We start from the raw sequence: 19211 nt of genomic DNA, 5'->3' as shown, positions 1-19211 counted from the left end.
CCAGTGCTTGTTGGTGACCTAACTGGTCACTGACCCTCCTGCAATCCAGCGACCATCGAGGGACAGCTTGTAGGTGACTCCGGGGATCATCGACTCCTGAACCCCGCAGCTGGACTTCCTTTTCCACTAACTTGCAAGAACTTTATCTTCAGGAGGGTGGGCATTGCCACCTGCACCACCTGAGACTCTGTCTCCTTTCTTTGCAGGTCCTCCACATCTGGAATCCGTCCCTGGGTGCAACTGGCCTGATCCATGGGTCGTTACAGCAGCTGGACAATCCGAGGCAGCCTCAGTCTTTTGGGAGAGTCCCTTCTCCCCTCTGCATCTAAGTTCCTGGTGTAGGTACTCCTGTTTTCTGGGTATCCTTGGGTGGGGGCACTCTCCATCCATCTTCTTGCCTGCTGGTTTCCTCAGGGTCAGCCGGTAACAGTCCTGAATTCCACAAACTCCAACCACTGCTTTCTGTGTTAGCCTATGGGACAGCTGGGTGGGCAACTGCCTTATCCCTAGTTGATGGGGGTGACCTACTGTACTTACCTCTGGTGTTTCTGTCTGGACCCAGCCCCTAGCTAACCACCACACTTACCTTGCTTGGAGTTCCACTTTCACATTCCACTTTTTTATGGTATGGTTTGTCCCTCCCCTAGGGCACTGTATATTACTATGCTATTTTACTGGTCAATTTATGTGTATAACTGTATGTAGTACCTCCAAAGGGAGATACACCAATGGTAGTTTGGCAGTATTGGTGTAATAAAGAATACTTTATTTTTGCGACACTTTTGTGGTTCTTTCTTGTGAGTGAGTTACTGTCTGACTACTGTGGTATTGCAAGTGCTTTACATTCCTCCTGGATAAGCTTTAGCTGCTCACCCTAGCTACCCCTAAAGAGCTTCTGCTATCTGGACACCTATTCACTATCACTAAGGGTTGCCTGGACTCAGTATAGGGTGCCAGACTATATGTGTACATCATAAACTGAGCCAGCCTCCTACACCACTGAGGAACATTGTTTTAAAGTCAACAACTGTAAATAACAAAAATGTAAACCCTCTTGAGGTGATGTACAAAAGGCAAAAGGGGAATATATTTTCATGGTCTCTTGGAAATCACTTTATGGCACCTCTGTAAGTGAATCCTGCTCTTCAGATCAAATAAAATAGGAAAATCTCGCTAAGTTGCCTTTTCGGAATCCTCTGAGCCCCTCTTCGACTGGAACATGACTAATTCAAGAATTTCCAGAAAAGAAAAGATCCTAAAAGCAATTACCACATTAGTCGAACTTTTACCAGCATAACAAAACTGTGATGTGCGCCTTTCAGACAGGAAAACAACCACTATCCCTTTTACCAGAACCCATTCTGTTAAGGCGAGCTATTCAGCCTCTAAGCATCGAGACAAAACTGTTACCACACTAGATGGCAAACCTTCCTTGACACCACAGTGGTGACTGCATGCCTTGTTTCATAGAGCCTATGCAGTGGTTCAGCCAATTATGCTCAGAAGTCTGGGTGAATCATAATGCCCTTGCTGCAATGCATGCTGATCTTCCTGATCACCTATGGGTCAAGATGGAAATGGAAGTAATGCATAATCGAGACGGCGTCTCAATCCATTCCAATTGTGTCCCTCTGGGACTCTGAGAAATTTCCATAAAACAGATTAGGAACAGTTGTGCTTGGCTCTGGCAGCAGACGCAGAGGGAAGCATAATAGGTACCCCTTTTGAACATAATTATCTTGTCCAGGAATGCTGGAAAGAAGTTCCCATTCAACCTGTGAAGTATGTAAGAACTGCAGTACTGCCAATTGTTTCAGTGCTTATTTGTAGTCAAACTCATAAAATGGCCATATTTTTTTCAATATTGTGCCGGAAATAGGCCTTGGCCCTGGTAAACTGGTCTGACAAACCCAAAACATTAAACTGTCTGGCACTGCTATCTACTACACAATGCCAGCCAGGCTTCATTTGAAAAGATAGTGGTTTGTTGTTCCAGCAGGAATGCCACTTTTCTATTGTACATGGGTACAAACTGATTTTTAGCTAAATAAAATTTAGCAGCTGGAAAAAGTCTTAAAGACCCATTTCTTCGTTTACCACCGCTCATCTGCTATCAGTCAATTAGGTTTATGGTGTGCCCTGTTCACAGGCTTTGGTCAGTCAAGCATTTCAACCCGGCCAAAAGATGAACCAGATTTACTGTGATATTACACCAGCTGTGATGACTGCTGGAAAATGTATCCTTCATCTGATAGTCAGCAGCACCCACCTATCAATTTTGAAAATGTATATTTCTAGTTTTTCACATTACTTGATGGATATACTCACATGCTTCAATTACCCACTAGGCACTTGCCTAGAGAGACTACTTAAGCAACTCCCTCCCACAACAGCTACATTAATATAAACTGATGAGTTTTTATTGTAAATTAGGATGACTACTTGCACAAATAGAAAAGTAAGTGCAAACCTGGTAAAAAATAAATAAAACAATTATGGATCTCAGAACTTCAGAAATCCAATAATCTATGGCCAAATTGTCCGCTCTTAGACTTCTCTTCCATCTCCACCCAAATTAAGCTATCACAACTTTCTTGGCATATCATTTATGACTGCCATTTTATTGGTGGGGCTGCTAGCAGTCCCGGAACAAAGAATGTGTGATGTAGAAGATGGGGTCAGGGTCACAGATGAAAATCTCTCTCATACAGAGAGAGCATTGGCAACAAGCCAAGCTCTTGTGATCTGTTCATGCTGTAATAATTTGTGCACCATGGGAATGCCGGAATCAGCAGCCATGACTGGGATGGAGGATTCATCTGTGCTACATCCCTTGAGTGTTTTCTATCAAGCTCACAATTTTTAATAGGGTACATACATGAGCTGTTCCAAAGAAGTGATTCATAGTGTGGCAGATCCTAACGTACTGGAATGCTTAATGAAAGTCCTTCAGAGATGCCTGTCCAAACCTTTTGCATTTCGGTCAGTATAATACACTATTTTGCCATATTCAACCAAGTAAACAGGTTTTAGGGAACACTTTCCAAGCCAACCGGTTGAGGTCAGGCTTACCATGCATTTTTGTTGGCAGGTTTACAATCCAACTGTTTTGAACAGGGTTCATGAACTATTGAAATACAAGCAGGATAAATGATGTTGAAAATCAGCACATGAAAAAACAATTAAAATAAATACAGAAAAAACAACTGCGCAAATTGACACACATTAATTTACCTGTATTCATTGGTATAGTCAAAATCCTGCTTATTATGAGTTGGTTTCAGGAAGTTACACTCTATAACACCAACTACACCAACGCCCATGTTGTTAGCCTGTAAACAAAATGTAATAAAATTAACTTCCAGGAGGATACTAAATTACACTTTGAGGAAAATATGAATGAGGACAAATGTCGAGTAGGATTTTATGGTAGTTTTACTTTCATGAATTCCATGAGGAAAACAATAGCTGTCTTCAAGTATAGTTGTCCAGGGTATTTATATTCAATGGCTGAATGATGTGTATTACAGACATATCAAGACAAAAAATAACTCAACACACACATTTATTAACTTTAGACACTGATCCTACATGCCCTTTAGGTGAAATGCTTAGGAACTGCCTAAGGGGATATTGAACAATGCAAACCAGAACTTCTCACCTTCTTAGTTAGAAAACATTTGAGGACTACAGAACTACCATATTAGCCTCAGAATGATTATACTGAAGACCAAATCCAACTATAGTTGTGGTGTGATTCCACAATGTCTGGTTGTAATACTTGCATCAGGGACTACTCGAGCTGTGTTACTCCACCTGCATCTTGTCACAGCTCCTATCCTGCTGCAACCTCATACAGCTGTGCACCTGGATCTTCTTTAGGTACACTGCTCCACAACCTATAATCATGACACTGTATCAACTGCCTCACATTACGACCAATTACCTCCTCTGCTAACGTTTGCCACTTTGCGTAACAGCACCAGTTGTTGTGTGGCTAGGAGTGCGGACCAGCCTGTTGGCAATGGGTTCCTACAAAGCATAGCACTTTTCATATATGTCCAGAGAAGGTTTTTTAGGATGCAGGAGTAAATAATCCGACTTTGAAAGAAAGTAAAGGGTGGAGCTCTAAAGGACGAATCGTGTTTAAGGAGGGAAGGTGGCTGAGAAACAGGGGAGCACTGGAAAGGTTAATATAGTATAAAGAGGCATTGGGCACTGCCCTGTACCTACAACAACCTCAGAAACAGAAGTCTGGTAGAACAAAGCTGACTTTTAAGCAAGCAGACATGGGGTGCTCAAGGACTGTTTTACCATCCTGCCTTCACTTTAAGTGCACCACAAATGTGATGCTTAAACCCAGCAGACCTGTCAAAAAGGCTGTTAAACTGTAATGTCAAAAAGAGGCCCAATGGGATGGGGGAGGGAGAAAAGAAGGGCTCTGCCCAAGTGTCGGCTAAAATTTACCCGTGACAGGGAAGTCCCCTTGAAGTGTGCCCCAACTGTCATATGAAATCCTGTCAAGCGGGATGTGACAATCAAGCCCGTCTTGACACTTTAAGGTCAATATGTATCCCCCCAGCCCCACCTGAATATTCCATCACGTTCAGATGGGTAATTTCTGCCCATTCACATACTGCTTGCTCCTGGGAGCAAATTCACATCTCATTCAAACTGACTTAAATGCTAATTATGGTTGGCTGACATGGGGCACTCAAATGCAGATTTAGCTTCCAGGGACTTTAGAAAGGGCAAGTGTCGCATTCTAAAGGTTACTTTTTTGTTTTATTTAGAAAAACTGCTGCCTTCACCACTGAATTGGATTTTAATTAACTATTAAAAATGGCTGTTATTTTTATAGATAGTCCCATTCCTGAGATACAGTGTTAGTATTCAATATTGCATCCCGTGTTTTCCTATGATACAGCCAGCCTTGCTACAGTGAAAATAACTTTGAGGTGCTAGTCATTGTAAACACATGGTTAACATTAAACATTTACATGTACTACTTGTAAATATCATGCACCCTGCCTTATAGGCAATAATGTAAGGGAGAGTGCTGTTTGAAGGTGGAGTGGCAGGTTGTTCCGGGTCTTCGCAATGATGTAGGAGAAGGAAACAGGCGCTGCTGCGGCTGCGACGGGTACAGGGGGTGTGTGTGCAAGAGCTAGTGAGGAGGAGCGTAGGTGTCAGCGGGTTGGTGAAAGTTCAGTCAGTGGCTGATCCTTGATCGTGTAAGGCTTTGTATGTATGTATGAAATGGCATTTCTTCTGGAATGGGAGGGCAGTGGATGTTTCTGAGATTGGGGGGGGGGGGGTGATGTGGGCCTGTTTGGGGAGGTCCAGGACGAGTCCAGCTGCTGTGTTCTGTATGGTCTGGAGACTTTTGAGGAGTTGGTAGGCGATGTTGGCAAAGAGTGTGTTGCTGTACTCAAGGGCTGGGTGATAGCTTTCCTGATGTTGATTGGGATCCATCTGAAGATTCTGCGAAGCATGAGGAGGGTGTGGAAGCAGGAGGAGGTGACTCCGTTGATTTGTCACTTCATGGTCAGTACGCTGTTGAGAATGATATTGAGGTTGCGTGCGTTGTCTATTGGTCTGGGAGTGGGTCAGCATTGGTTCCACACAGATGTTTCTCTCCTGAAGAACAGTACTTCTTTTTTGTCGGAGATGAGTTTGAGCCAGTTTGCTTTCATCCAGTTGGCTACGTTGCTCATGATGCTGCAGAACTTTGTTCTGGTGGTGGAGGGGTCTTTGGTGAGCAACAGGACTAGCTGTGTATCGTCCGCATAGGACATGATGTTGAGACCGTGGGATCTGACTATTTCGGCAAGGGAGGTTGGCGGGGAGAGGTCATGTAGATGTTGAACAATGTGGGGCTTAGGGCTTATCCTTGGTGTACGCTTAATATGATGTTCTTGGGCTCAGAGGTGAAGGGAGGCAGTTGGATACTTTGAGTACCTTCTGTAAGGAAGTAGACAATCCTTTTGATGGCATTCTCTTGTATGCCAATGTTGTGGAGTCTGTTGATGAGGGTGTACAGCGAAACAGCGTCACATGCGGCTGAGAGGTCGAGGAGGGTCAGGACAGCAGTCTTCCCACGATCAGGGATTTTTCTGACTGCGATGAGTGCGATTGGCACAGAATCCTGATTGGGAGATGACAAGCAGGTTGTTTTGCTCCAAGTATTCAGTGAGTTCTTGATTGATGGCCTTCACCACTATTTAGCAGGGTAGGGTAGCAGAGAGATCAGTCGATAATTTGAATTCACTAGGTTTCTTTAGGAGGGGGTCTGATTTCTGAGTGGTTCCATGTGTTCGGGAAGACTGCCGCAGGTAATAGAGGTGTTGAGGATGCTGGTGAGTTGTTGCTAATGTTGATGACTGATTTATTGGTGATAGTCGCTAAGTGATGCTTTGGGGGCGGCTCTGCCAGAGGGGTTCTTGGTGGATCACCATTGTTTCTCATGTCAGTGCCAGCTGCGCTTGAAGACTCTGAGCGCTGGGGTTTATCAGCTGGCTTGTCCTGATGTTTTGTTTGTAGTGGCTGGTTTCAGCGAGGAAACTGTCAGTGCATTTAGTGATCTAGCTGGAGAAGTTCTGGACAGCCTGTTCTAGGTCTGATGCTGCCTTGGGAGGTGCAGAGGATCTGAGTTCATTGTGTCTCTGTAACCTTGCCTGGTTGCGATGGTTGGAGTTGTTGTACCTGATGATGATATGCTGTGCGCCAGAGATGGTGAACTGAACTATGGAGTGGTCGGACCACGTGAGTTCTGTGACGTGACTGAATTGGACTCTGTTGCTGGAGGTGAAGATGGGGTCAAGTGTGTGTCATGCTTTGTGCATGGACTCAGTGACCAGTTGGGCAAGGCTGATGTTGCTCATGTTCTCCAGGAGTGGTGGAGCTGGCATTGTTGGGGTAGTTGATGTGGAAATTGAGGTTCTAGGATGCTGGCCTGCTGTGTGGTGGGTACCTAAGGTACAGGTATCCCCTATTAGTGTAGTGTAGACAGTGTCTAGAAGCCAGGCTTTCTAGAGGTAGCTGTGGATGAGCAGCCAAGACTTATCTAGAAGACATAAAAAGCTTATGCAATACCACTACAATCACACAGCACTTACACAGATGAAAGAACCACACAGTGTTACAAAAATAAACATACTTTATTCTAGTAACACAAATACTAAAATACTGTATAGGCAGTACTCCAACTGGAGGTAAGTAATGAAAATGTCACTTACCCAGTGTACATCTGTTCGTGGCATCAGTCTCTGAAGATTCACATGTTGTGCATAGCCCGCCATCTGGTGTTGGGTCGGAGTGTTACAAGTTGTTTTTCTTCGAAGAAGTCTTTCGAGTCACGGGACCGAGGGACTCCTCCTCTTTGTCTCCATTGCGCATGGGCGTCGACTCCATCTTCGATTGTTTTCCCCACAGAGGGTGAGGTAGGAGTTGTTTGTTAGTAATAGTGCCCATGCAATGGAGTGAATAAGTATGTACCTATTTAAGATTTAATATATTTACAAATGTACAAAGTTGAAGCTAACTTCCAAACGGCTACAGGCTCCCGGGGAGGTGGGTGGGCACATGTGAATCTTCAGCGACTGATGCCACGAACAGATGTACACTGGGTAAGTGACATTTTCAGTTCGATGGCATCTGTCGCTGTAGATACACATGTTGTGCATAGACTAGTAAGCAGTTATCTCCCCAAAAGCGGTGGCTCAGCCTGTAGGAGTGGAAGTAGTCTGAAATAAGGTTCTTAGTACGGCTTGACCTACTGTGGCTTGTTGTGCGGATAGCACGTGTACACAGTAGTGCTTGGTAAATGTGTGAGGCGTAGACCATGTGGCTGCCTTACATATTTCGTGCATTGGAATATTCCCTAGGAAGGCCATGGTAGCGCCTTTCTTTTTGGTTGAGTGTGCCTTTGGTGTAATGGGCAGGTGTCTTTTTGCTTTAAGGTAGCAGATTTGGATGCACTTAACTATCTATCTGGCTGTACCCTGTTTCGATATTGGGTTTCCTGCGTGAGGTTTTTGAAATGCAATAAACAGTTGTTTAGTTTTTCTGATGTTTTTAGTTCTGTCGATGTAGTACATTAGTGCTCTTTTGACGTCTAATGTATGTAGTGCCCTTTCAGCTATGGAATCTGGCTGTGGGAAGAACACTGGTAGCTCTATCGTTTGAATTAGGTGGAACGGTGAAATAACCTTTGGCAAAAATGTAGGATTGGTCCTTAGGACTACTTTATTTTTGTGTAGTTGGATAAAAGGTTCTTGTATTGTAAACGCCTGAATTTCACTTACTCTTCTTAGAGATGTGATGGCGATGAGAAATGCAACTTTCCAGGTTAGGAATTGTATTTCGCAAGAATGCATAGGTTCAAAGGGTGGACCCATGAGTCTTGTTAAGACGATGTTGAGGTTCCATGAAGGAACAGGTGGTGTCCTTGGTGGTATAATTCTCTTGAGGCCTTCCATAAACGCTTTAATGACAGGTATCCTAAATAGTGAAGTTGAATGGGTAATCTGCAGGTATGCAGATATTGCTGCGAGGTGTATTTTAATGGAAGAGAAGGCCAGGTTCGATTTTTGTAAGTGTAGTAAGTAACCCACTACATCCTTTGGAGATGCGTGTAATGGTTGAATCTGATTATGATGGCAGTAGCAAACAAACCTTTTCCATTTGCTTGCATAGCAGTGTCTAGTGGATGGTCTTCTAGCTTGCTTTATGACTTCCATACATTCTTGTGTGAGGTTTAAGTCTCCGAATTCTAGGATTTCAGGAGCCAGATTGCTAGATTCAGCGATGCTGGGTTTGGATGCCTGATCTGTTGTTTGTGTTGTGTTAACAGATCTGGCCTGTTGGGCAACTTGACGTGGGGTACTACTGATAGGTCTAGCAGTGTTGTGTACCATGGTTGCCTTGCCCATGTTGGTGCTATCAGTATGAGTTTGAGTTTGTTTTGACTCAATTTGTTTACTAGATATGGAAGGAGAGGGAGAGGGGGAAAAGCGTACGCAAATATCCCTGACCAGTTCATCCATAGGGCATTGCCTTGAGACTGCCTGTGTGGGTATCTGGATGCGAAGTTTTGGCATTTTGCGTTCTCCTTTGTTGCAAATAAGTCTATTTGAGGTGTTCCCCAACGTTTGAAGTAAGTGTTTAGAATTTGGGGGTGAATTTCCCATTCATGGACTTGTTGGTGATCTCGAGAGAGATTGTCTGCAAGTTGATTCTGGATCCCTGGAATAAACTGTGCTATTAGGCGAATGTGGTTGTGAATTGCCCATTGCCATATCTTTTGTGCCAGAAGGCACAGCTGTGTCGAGTGTGTCCCCCCTGTTTGTTTAGATAGTACATTGTTGTCATGTTGTCCGTTTTGACAAGAATGTATTTGTGAGTTATGACTGGTTGAAATGCCTTTAATGCTTGGAAAACTGCTAGTAGTTCGAGGTGATTTATATGCAGCTTTCTCTGATGTACGTCCCATTGTCCTTGTATGCTGTGTTGATTGAGGTGTGCTCCCCACCCTGTCATGGAAGCATCTGTTATCACGTATTGTGGCACTGGGTCTTGGAAAGGCCGCCCTTTGTTTAAATTTATATTGTTCCACCATAGAAGCGAGAGGTATGTTAGGCGGTCTATCAACACCAGATCTAGAAGCTGACCCTGTGCTTGTGACCATTGTGATGCTAGGCACTGTTGTAAGGGCCGCATGTGCAACCTTGCGTTTGGGACAATGGTTATGCATGAGGACATCATGCCTAGGAGTTGTAATATCATCTTCGCCTGTATTCTTTGTGTTGGATACATGCGTTGTATAATCTTTTGGAAATTTTGAACCCTTTGTGGACTTGGAGTGGCTATTCCCCTTGTTGTGTCTATTGTCACTCCTAGGTATTGTTGTACTTTGCACGGCAGAATGTGTGATTTCGCATAGTTGATGGTGAAACCGAGTTTGTAGAGGGTTTGTATGACCTGATCTGTGTGGTGTGAGCACCTTGTCAGTGAGTCGGTCTTGATTAGCCAGTCGTCTAGATACGGGAATACGTGTATTTGCTGCCTTCTGATGTGTGCAGCCACTACTGCTAGGCATTTTGTGAAGACTCTTGGTGCAGTTGTTAAACCGAACGGCAATACTTTGAATTGGTAATGTATTCCTTTGAATACGAACCTTAGGTATTTTCGGTGCGACGGATGTATTGGTATGTGGAAATACGCGTCCTTGAGATCTAAGGTTGTCATGTAATCTTGTTGCTTTAGCAATGGTAACACTTCCTGTAGCGTGACCATGTGAAAGTGTTCTGATTTGATGTATGTGTTTAGTGTTCTGAGGTCTAGGATTGGTCTCAGTTTTTGTCCTTCTTTGGTATTAGAAAGTACAGTGAGTAAACCCCTGTATTTTTTTGTGTATCCGGTACCAGTTCTATTGCGTTCTTTTGCAGTAATGCTTGAACTTCTATTTCTAGGAGGTCCGAATGTTGTTTTGATATATTCTGTGTTCTTGGTGGTATGTTTGGAGGGATTTGTAGAAATTCTATGCAATAACCATGTTGGATAATTGCTAAGACCCAAGTGTCTGTTGTTATTTGCTCCCACGCTTGGTAATACTGACCTATTCTTCCCCCCACTGGTGTTGTGTGGAGGGGATGAGTGACGTGTGAGTCACTGTTTGGTTGTAGGTGTTTTGGGGCTTTGAAATCTTCCCCTGCTTCTAGGGAATTGTCCTCCTCTGTATTGGCCCCGAAAGCCTCCCCTTTGGTACTGTCCCTGGTAGGTGGACGGTGTTGAATGTGAGGTACTGGCCTGTGTGGCTTGACCCCGAAACCCCCCTCTAAAGGTTGTCTTGCGGAAGGTGTTGAAAGTGCCTCTGCTCTGCGGGGAGTAGAGCGCGCCCATGGCTTTTGCAGTGTCAGTGTCCTTTTTTAGCTTCTCAATTGCCGTGTCCACTTCAGGTCCGAACAATTGTTGCTCATTGAATGGCATACTGAGCACCGCCTGCTGTATCTCTGGTTTAAAACCAGATGTTCGTAGCCACGCGTGCCTTCGTATGGTTACTGCCGTGTTAATTGTTCTTGCTGCTGTGTCCGCTGCGTCCATAGAGGAGCGTATCTGGTTATTGGAGATGTTTTGGCCCTCCTCAACCACTTGTTTTGCCCTCTTTTGTAGTTCTGTGGGTAGATGCTCAATGAGGTGTTGCATCTCGTCCCAGTGGGCTCTGTCATATCGCGCTAGGAGCGCTTGAGAGTTAGCGATGCGCCACTGGTTTGCAGCCTGTACTGCGACCCTTTTACCGGCTGCATCGAACTTGCGGCTCTCCTTATCCGGGGGTGGTGCATCGCCCGATGTGTGGGAGTTTGCTCTCTTGCGAGCTGCCCCTACCACAACCGAATCTGGTGGCAGTTGTGAGGTGATGAAAGCTGGGTCTGTGGGAGGTGCTTTATATTTCTTTTCCACCCTCGGTGTTATTGCCCTACTCTTGACAGGCTCTTTGAATATGTCCTTTGCGTGCCTTAGCATTCCTGGGAGCATAGGCAGGCTTTGGTAGGTGCTATGTGTGGAAGAGAGGGTGTTGAAGAGGAAGTCATCCTCGACAGGCTCAGAGTGTAGAGACACGTTATGGAACTCTGCTGCTCTAGCCACCACTTGGGAATATGCTGTGCTGTCTTCTGGTGGTGAGGGCTTTGTAGGATACGCCTCTGGACTGTTGTCTGACACTGGGGCGTCGTATAAGTCCCAAGCATCTTGGTCCTGGTCACCTTGGCTTAAGGTGGTATGAGCCGGTGAATGTGACGGAGTCTGTGCCGGTGAAATGTGAACTACAGGTGGAGGAGAGGGTGGCGGAGTTACCTTCTTCACCAGTTTTGTTTGTGGTGCTAGTTCTTGTTGGAATTCAAGTCTCCTCTTCCTCCTAATAGGGGGAAGGGTGCTTATTTTCCCTGTTCCACTCTGTATAAAAATCCGTTTTCGAGTGTGGTCCACCTCGGTGGATTGTAATTCCTCTTCGAATCTATGCTTTCGCATTTGAGAGGCCAGTGATTGTTCCTCTGAATAGGAACCGGTAGTTGGCTCGGTTGTGGGTCGTTTTGGCACCGAAACTATGTCCACGCTCTTTTTCGGCTCAGAGGCGATTTTTCTCTTTTTCGGAGTCGAACCCTCTCGGCGTCGATCCTCCTCGGTGCCACTGTCTCTGCGTCAAGCAGCTTCGGCTCCGCTTTCTCGGCGTCGATCTTTGCCAGCAGCACTATCTCGGTCCCGAGATGGCTGGGTGCCTGTGTCTCGACCCGAGTCGGACGATCTCGGCACTATTTCGGCCTTTTTCGGTGCCGATGGTCGGTCACCGCTTTTATGGGTTGAGCCATGGCCTGATGGCAGTGGCGTCCCCTGGGCCTTGTCAGTTTTCTTATGTGCTATCTTCGACGTCTTACTCACTGTTTCATGGTCGTCAAATTTGTCAGAGTCCGATTCATGGATCGAGAAGGCTTCTATTTCTTCTTGTTCCTCGAATTCTCGATGTCCTGTCGGCGTGGACGCCATTTGCAGTCTTCTGGCTCGTCGGTCACGGAGCGTCTTTCGGGACCGGAACGCACGACAGGCCTCACAAGTTTCTTCCCTGTGCTCGGGCGACAGGCACAGGTTACAGACCGAATGTTGGTCTGTATATGGGTATTTGTTGTGGCATTTAGGACAGAATCGGAACGGGGTTCGTTCCATCAGCGTCGATGTCACACGCGGTCGGGCCGACCAGGCCCCGACGGGGGATCGAAAACTACCCCGAAGGGCAACGGAGATGTTATCGTTTCGATGCGATGTCGATGCTATCTAACCCGATCCCGATCGCAACAATACCGAGGTAATTTTCCGATTTTTAGCTAACTTTCCGTTCCGAAACCCGGAGCGAAAGGAACACGTCCGAACCCGATGGCGGAAAGAAAACAATCGAAGATGGAGTCGACGCCCATGCGCAATGGAGACAAAGAGGAGGAGTCCCTCGGTCCCGTGACTCGAAAGACTTCTTCGAAGAAAAACAACTTGTAACACTCCGACCCAACACCAGATGGCGGACTATGCACAACATGTGTATCTACAGCGACAGATGCCATCGAACACACTATTATACACTTCACTAATAGGGGATACCTGGACCTGGTGTAAGGTGATAACACCATAGGTGCTCACCACACACCAGACCAGTTTCCTGCGTGCAAGACTAACTGAAGATGTGAGATGAGGTTGCCAGCCTCCACCACAAGGCAGAGGACGCAGAGGGCCGATCCAGGTGCAACATTTGCCCACTGGGATTCCCTTAGCACTCAGAAGGACCCAGCATGGAACTGTTTTGTGAAGAATGGTTGGTGCTTGTATACAAGATACTGAAATTCTTCTTCATAGAAAGAGCACACCGGATACCTGGAAGACGTTCTCTGTCAGGTGCCCCACCACATCCCATCATTGTCAGATTTCTTAACTATTGAGACTGCAACTTGCTGTTGCAGCAGTTGACTCTAACACAGGAAGTGGGGGTGGTCTCGTGAATGGTTCTATACACTCTAGGTGTTGATGAGCCTAGGCATCTTCGAGGTAAGCTGTACAACCGGAGTGTGCTGGATGATGATTCATTGGTTTGGTGCCTATCCCTTGGTACAGGTGGACACTAGCACTACCACGCCCAGGCAATTGTTATATTTGTTGTTACTGGTTTATTATTATGAAGCCACTGTACACGTCGACTCCTATGGTATACACATCATTGGGAGGGATTGATCCATCATTCATGGCCAGACGTTGGAGACATAGGGCACGGGTCACGCTGGTCTGGTCTCTTGGCATGTACACTACCACCACTCACCATGGGGCACATGCACTGATAATCTCACTCCCCAATATAATATGGTAACATGGAATGTGCGTGGCATGGTGACTCCCGTACGCACACTGCCATGTTGCCATTGTCACCATTGCTATGTGAGATTGTAATGGAGCCCCTGGCCTGTTGACTGCAGGCACACAATCCTGTAAATAAACATCACATTTTCTCACTTTACGCAGATGATGCGTTGGTCTTCCTGCGTGACATCAGTGCCTCACTGCCGGGCTTGATGCAGCTGTTTAGTGACTTTGGTATAGTTTTGGGCATAAGAGTCAACTGGCCCAAATCTTGCCTGTCATCCCCTCTCTCCAGCCGCCAATGTAGCACTGCTGTCTGTTGCTCTGGAGGATGTTGAGAAGGCACTGACCTGACGGAAACAGTTTTATCCCAACCACTGAATGACCAGGCCTGGACGCAAGCACTGAAACATGTAAAGGACGAGTCCAGAAACCCCAGATTCTGCTTTACCCAATTTAATTATACTTACCATGCTGATCTCTCCCCTCCAAACGCATTGTAGGAGGCTGGACTGGCTTGTAGTGAGTACCAAGGGGTACTTGCACCTTGCACCAGGCCCAGTTATCCCTTAATAGTGTATAGGGTGTCTAGCAGCTTAGGCTGATAGATAATGGTAGCTTAGCAGAGCAGCTTAGGCTGAACTAGGAGACGTGTGAAGCTACTACAGTACCACTTAGTGTCATATGCACAATATCATAAGAAAACACAATACACAGTTATACTAAAAATAAAGGTACTTTATTTTTATGACAATATGCCAACGTATCTTAGAGTGTACCCTCAGTGAGAGGATAGGAAATATACACAAGATATATATACACAATAGCAAATATATGCAGTATAGTCTTAGAAAACAGTGCAAACAATGTATAGTTACAATAGGATGCAATGGGGAAACATAGGGATAGGGGCAACACAAACCATATACTCCAAAAGTGGAATGCGAACCACAAATGGACCCCAAACCTATGTGACCTTGTAGAGGGTCGCTGGGACTATTAGAAAATAGTGAGAGTTAGAAAAATAACCCTCCCCAAGACCCTGAAAAGTGAGTGCAAAGTGCACTAAAGTTCCCCTAAGGACAAAGAAGTCGTGTTAGAGGAATAATGCAGGAAAGACACAAACCAACAATGCAACAACTGTGGATTTCCAATCTAGGGTACCTGTGGAACAAGGGGACCAAGTCCAAAAGTCACAAGCAAGTCGGAGATGGGCAAATGCCCAGGAAATGCCAGCTGCGGGGGCAAAGAAGCTTCTACTGGACAGAAGAAGCTGAGGTTTCAGAAGGAACGAAAAGGGCTAGAGACTTCCCCTTTGGTGGACGGATCCCTCTCGCCGTGGAGAGTCGTGCAGAAGTGTTTTCCCGCCGAAAGAACGCCAACAAGCCTTGCTAGCTGCAAATCGTGCGGTTAGCGTTTTTGGACGCTGCTGAGGCCCAGGAGGGACCAGGAGGTCGCAAATTGGACCAGCAGAGAGAGGGGACGTCGAGCAAGACAATGAGCCCTCTCTGAAGCAGGTAGCACCCGGAGAAGTGCCAGAAACAGGCACTACGAGGATGCGTGAAACGGTGCTCACCCGAAGTCGCACAAAGGAGTCCCACGTCGCCGGAGACCAACTTAGAAAGTCGTGCAATGCAGGTTAGAGTGCCGTGGACCCAGGCTTGGCTGTGCACAAAGGATTTCCGCCGGAAGTGCACAGGGGCCGGAGTAGCTGCAAAAGTCGCGGTTCCCAGCAATGCAGCCCAGTGAGGTGAGGCAAGGACTTACCTCCACCAAACTTGGACTGAAGAGTCACTGGACTGTGGGGGTCACTTGGACAGAGTCGCTGGATTCGAGGGACCTCGCTCGTCGTGCTGAGAGGAGACCCAAGGGACCGGTAATGCAGCTTTTTGGTGCCTGCGGTTGCAGGGGGAAGATTCCGTCGACCCACGGGAGATTTCTTCGGAGCTTCTGGTGCAGAGAGGAGGCAGACTACCCCCACAGCATGCACAAGCAGGAAAACAGTCGAGAAGGTGGCAGGATCAGCGTTACAGAGTTGCAGTAGTCGTCTTTGCTACTATGTTGCAGGTTTGCAGGCTTCCAGCGCGGTCAGCAGTCGATTCCTTGGCAGAAGGTGAAGAGAGAGATGCAGAGGAACTCGGATGAGCTCTTGCATTCGTTATCTAAAGTTTCCCCAGAGACAGAGACCCTAAATAGCCAGAAAAGAGGGTTTGGCTACCTAGAAGAGAGGATAGGCTACTAACACCTGAAGGAGCCTATCAGAAGGAGTCTCTGACGTCACCTGGTGGCATTGGCCACTCAGAGCAGTCCAGTGTGCCAGCAGCACCTCTGTCTCCAAGATGGCAGAGGTCTGGAGCACACTGGAGGAGCTCTGGACACCTCCCAGGGGAGGTGCAGGTCAGGGGAGTGGTCACTCCCCTTTCCTTTGTCCAGTTTCGCGCCAGAGCAGGGCTAAGGGGTCCCCTGAACCGGTGTAGACTGGCTTATGCAGAAATGGGCACATCTGTGCCCAACAAAGCATTTCCAGAGGCTGGGGGAGGCTACTCCTCCCCTGCCTTCACACCATTTTCCAAAGGGAGAGGGTGTCACACCCTCTCTCAGAGGAAGTTCTTTGTTCTGCCATCCTGGACCAGGCCTGGCTGGACCCCAGGAGGGCAGATGCCTGTCTGAGGGGTTGGCAGCAGCAGCAGCTGCAGTGAAACCCCAGGAAGGGCAGTTTGGCAGTACCAGGGTCTGTGCTACAGACCACTGGGATCATGGGATTGTGCCAACTATGCCAGGATGGTATAGAGGGGGCAATTCCATGATCATAGACATGTTACATGGCCATATTCGGAGTTACCATTGTGAAGCTACATATAGGTAGTGACCTATATGTAGTGCACACGTGTAATGGTGTCCCCGCACTCACAAAGTTCAGGGAATTGGCTCTGAACAATGTGGGGGCACCTTGGCTAGTGCCAGGGTGCCCTCACACTAAGTAACTTTGCACCTAACCTTTACCAGGTAAAGCTTAGACATATAGGTGACTTATAAGTTACTTAAGTGCAGTGTAAAATGGCTGTGAAATAACGTGGACGTTATTTCACTCAGGCTGCAGTGGCAGGCCTGTGTAAGAATTGTCAGAGCTCCCTATGGGTGGCAAAAGAAATGCTGCAGCCCATAGGGATCTCCTGGAACCCCAATACCCTGGGTACCTCAGTACCATATACTAGGGAATTATAAGGGTGTTCCAGTAAGCCAATGTAAATTGGTAAAAATGGTCACTAGCCTGTTAGTGACAATTTGGAAAGAAATGAGAGAGCATAAGCACTGAGGTTCTGATTAGCAGAGCCTCAGTGAGACAGTTAGTCACTACACAGGTAACACATTCAGGCACACTTGGGTTACCAGGGTCCCAGTGACACATACAACTAAAACAACATATATACAGTGAAAAATGGGGGTAACATGCCAGGCAAGATGGTACTTTCCTACACGCATCAAGCGCATGTTCCCTGCGTCCACGCCCAAATGCCCAAGGTGCAAGCTGGCCGAAGCTGGTTTCTCCCATATTGTGTGGGAATGCCTGACATTGCAGTTGGTGTGGGTAGAGATCACAGTCACCGTGGTGAAATTAGCTGGCCATACACTGACGCCTACTTGGGAATCCTGCCTCCTTGGCCTTTGCCTCAAGGCTAAAGGAGATCAATATTTACACTGGTTCATTGACCTTGCATTTTGTTCTCTTCAAACGTCAAACTGTGATGCAGTGAAAGTCACCTGCCACCCCTGACACTGCTAAATGGCTGACTGCGTGTTGCAGTGTGCGCATGCGAAGTCCAGTGTGCTGACAATGCTGCGGGCTGGGGGGGGGGGGGGGCATGTGTGGGTGCTGAAAACTGGGACATCTAAGTTGTGAACACTGTGGCCAAGAAGGACACCCACCTACCCTGAAAGATACACTCTGCACCCATACACTCAATACTGCAAAAAGTGTGAGATGGCCAAGATCCTCGTACCATGCACTGGGGATACACAGCAAAGACAGGAAGCCCGGCGCATACAGTTTGGCCCACACACCACAGAGAGGATGGTGGTAAGTCACGTCCTCAAATTCGGTAATATCTAATGCACCACACATCTAATGTTCTGTCCAGACACGGCTACTCCATCCCCTTCAACACTACTTCTGCATTGGAGAAGCTATATGAGTTGTTTATATACTGCCTTCTATGCTATTAAGATGTAACTGCCAGTATGAATGTGTACAATATACATATGGCAACGTGATATGTGTAACCTGATTGGCATTACTTCTGTTGTTGTGTAATCATAATAAAAACATATTTAAGAAAAAAAGCAATCCTCACATTGCAGAAGGAGCATAAACACAGGCACACATTAATGGAAAACTGTTGGTGACATCAGAATAGAAAAAAATGCTGACATGTACAAAGACACAATCATATGAGAAACCAACCAGGAAAGAACACCAGATCACTGCCAAAGTTCAACACACATATTCCAAGACAACAGGGAAAAACATGGAAGGGAATAGTAGCTCTCCTATGGCAGTGAAGTAACCCACCACCAACCTGTCCAAGAACTAACTGTAATGTGTTTCCAGATTTTTGACTATTAAATGGAGAGAGGAAGAGGGGAGGAGGACAACTAGCTAAACTTTACAGACTGCTCCCTCAAGAGTCTGCTATTAAGACCATGAAATAATGGGCCAACAGTGCTACGTAACACCTGAGTTCACAGTGGTGAAAATTCAATGGACAGCAGTATAATACAACGGTCGAACAAATGGGTGTATATGGCAAAGGCAGGGGAAGCACCAAGTTTAAGGTCTTCACTGCCTGACCAATTGCAGGAATCCAGCATTCTGCAACTCTACTACATTCTGGCAAATGAAACACATATAGAGCAGAGAAACAATTACAATTCATAGGTCACAAAAAGACGGTGAGTTTGCCTAGCTTTTAAGCCCAGAATCAGCTATGTGTATGGGACAGCTGGATCCCAGTTTAAACCTCATAAACATGATATATTCCTTCCCAAACCCTTGCAAACAAAGACCAAGACCACAGACTAAAGTCAAACTGCCATAGTGCAACTACATTCCAGCCAAGATGCAATATACCAATAAAGTCCTAATAGAACAGAATACAGAAAACACATTGCGCATAACAATATACATTTTACATGTTTCATTATTTTTGCTGTAATGGATGACTAATGCGCCATTGACAGCATAACCAGACCTGCTTAACTCAAAAGAATCCAACCTAAAAACCTTTCATTTGGCATGCAAATACTTACCCACGGCCCAACCA

General features: G+C 46.2%; 1 protein-coding gene across 2 annotated transcripts in view; it reads right to left on the bottom strand.

The window, feature by feature from the left end:
• The window catches only part of MORC3 (MORC family CW-type zinc finger 3), a 327051-nt gene that overhangs the window by 134622 nt on the left and 173218 nt on the right, over positions 1-19211 (bottom strand). For both annotated transcript variants that reach the window (XM_069202531.1, XM_069202532.1), the window contains exon 9: positions 3235-3332. In XM_069202531.1, coding sequence (XP_069058632.1) covers positions 3235-3332 — 98 coding nt within the window. The remainder of the gene's footprint in view (positions 1-3234; positions 3333-19211) is intronic.

The sequence above is a fragment of the Pleurodeles waltl genome, chromosome 8 (assembly GCF_031143425.1).
Source record: "Pleurodeles waltl isolate 20211129_DDA chromosome 8, aPleWal1.hap1.20221129, whole genome shotgun sequence".
NCBI classification, from domain to species: Eukaryota; Metazoa; Chordata; class Amphibia; order Caudata; family Salamandridae; genus Pleurodeles; species Pleurodeles waltl.
Note: the sequence above shows the minus strand (reverse complement) of the source record. Positions and strands in the feature narration are given on the sequence as shown.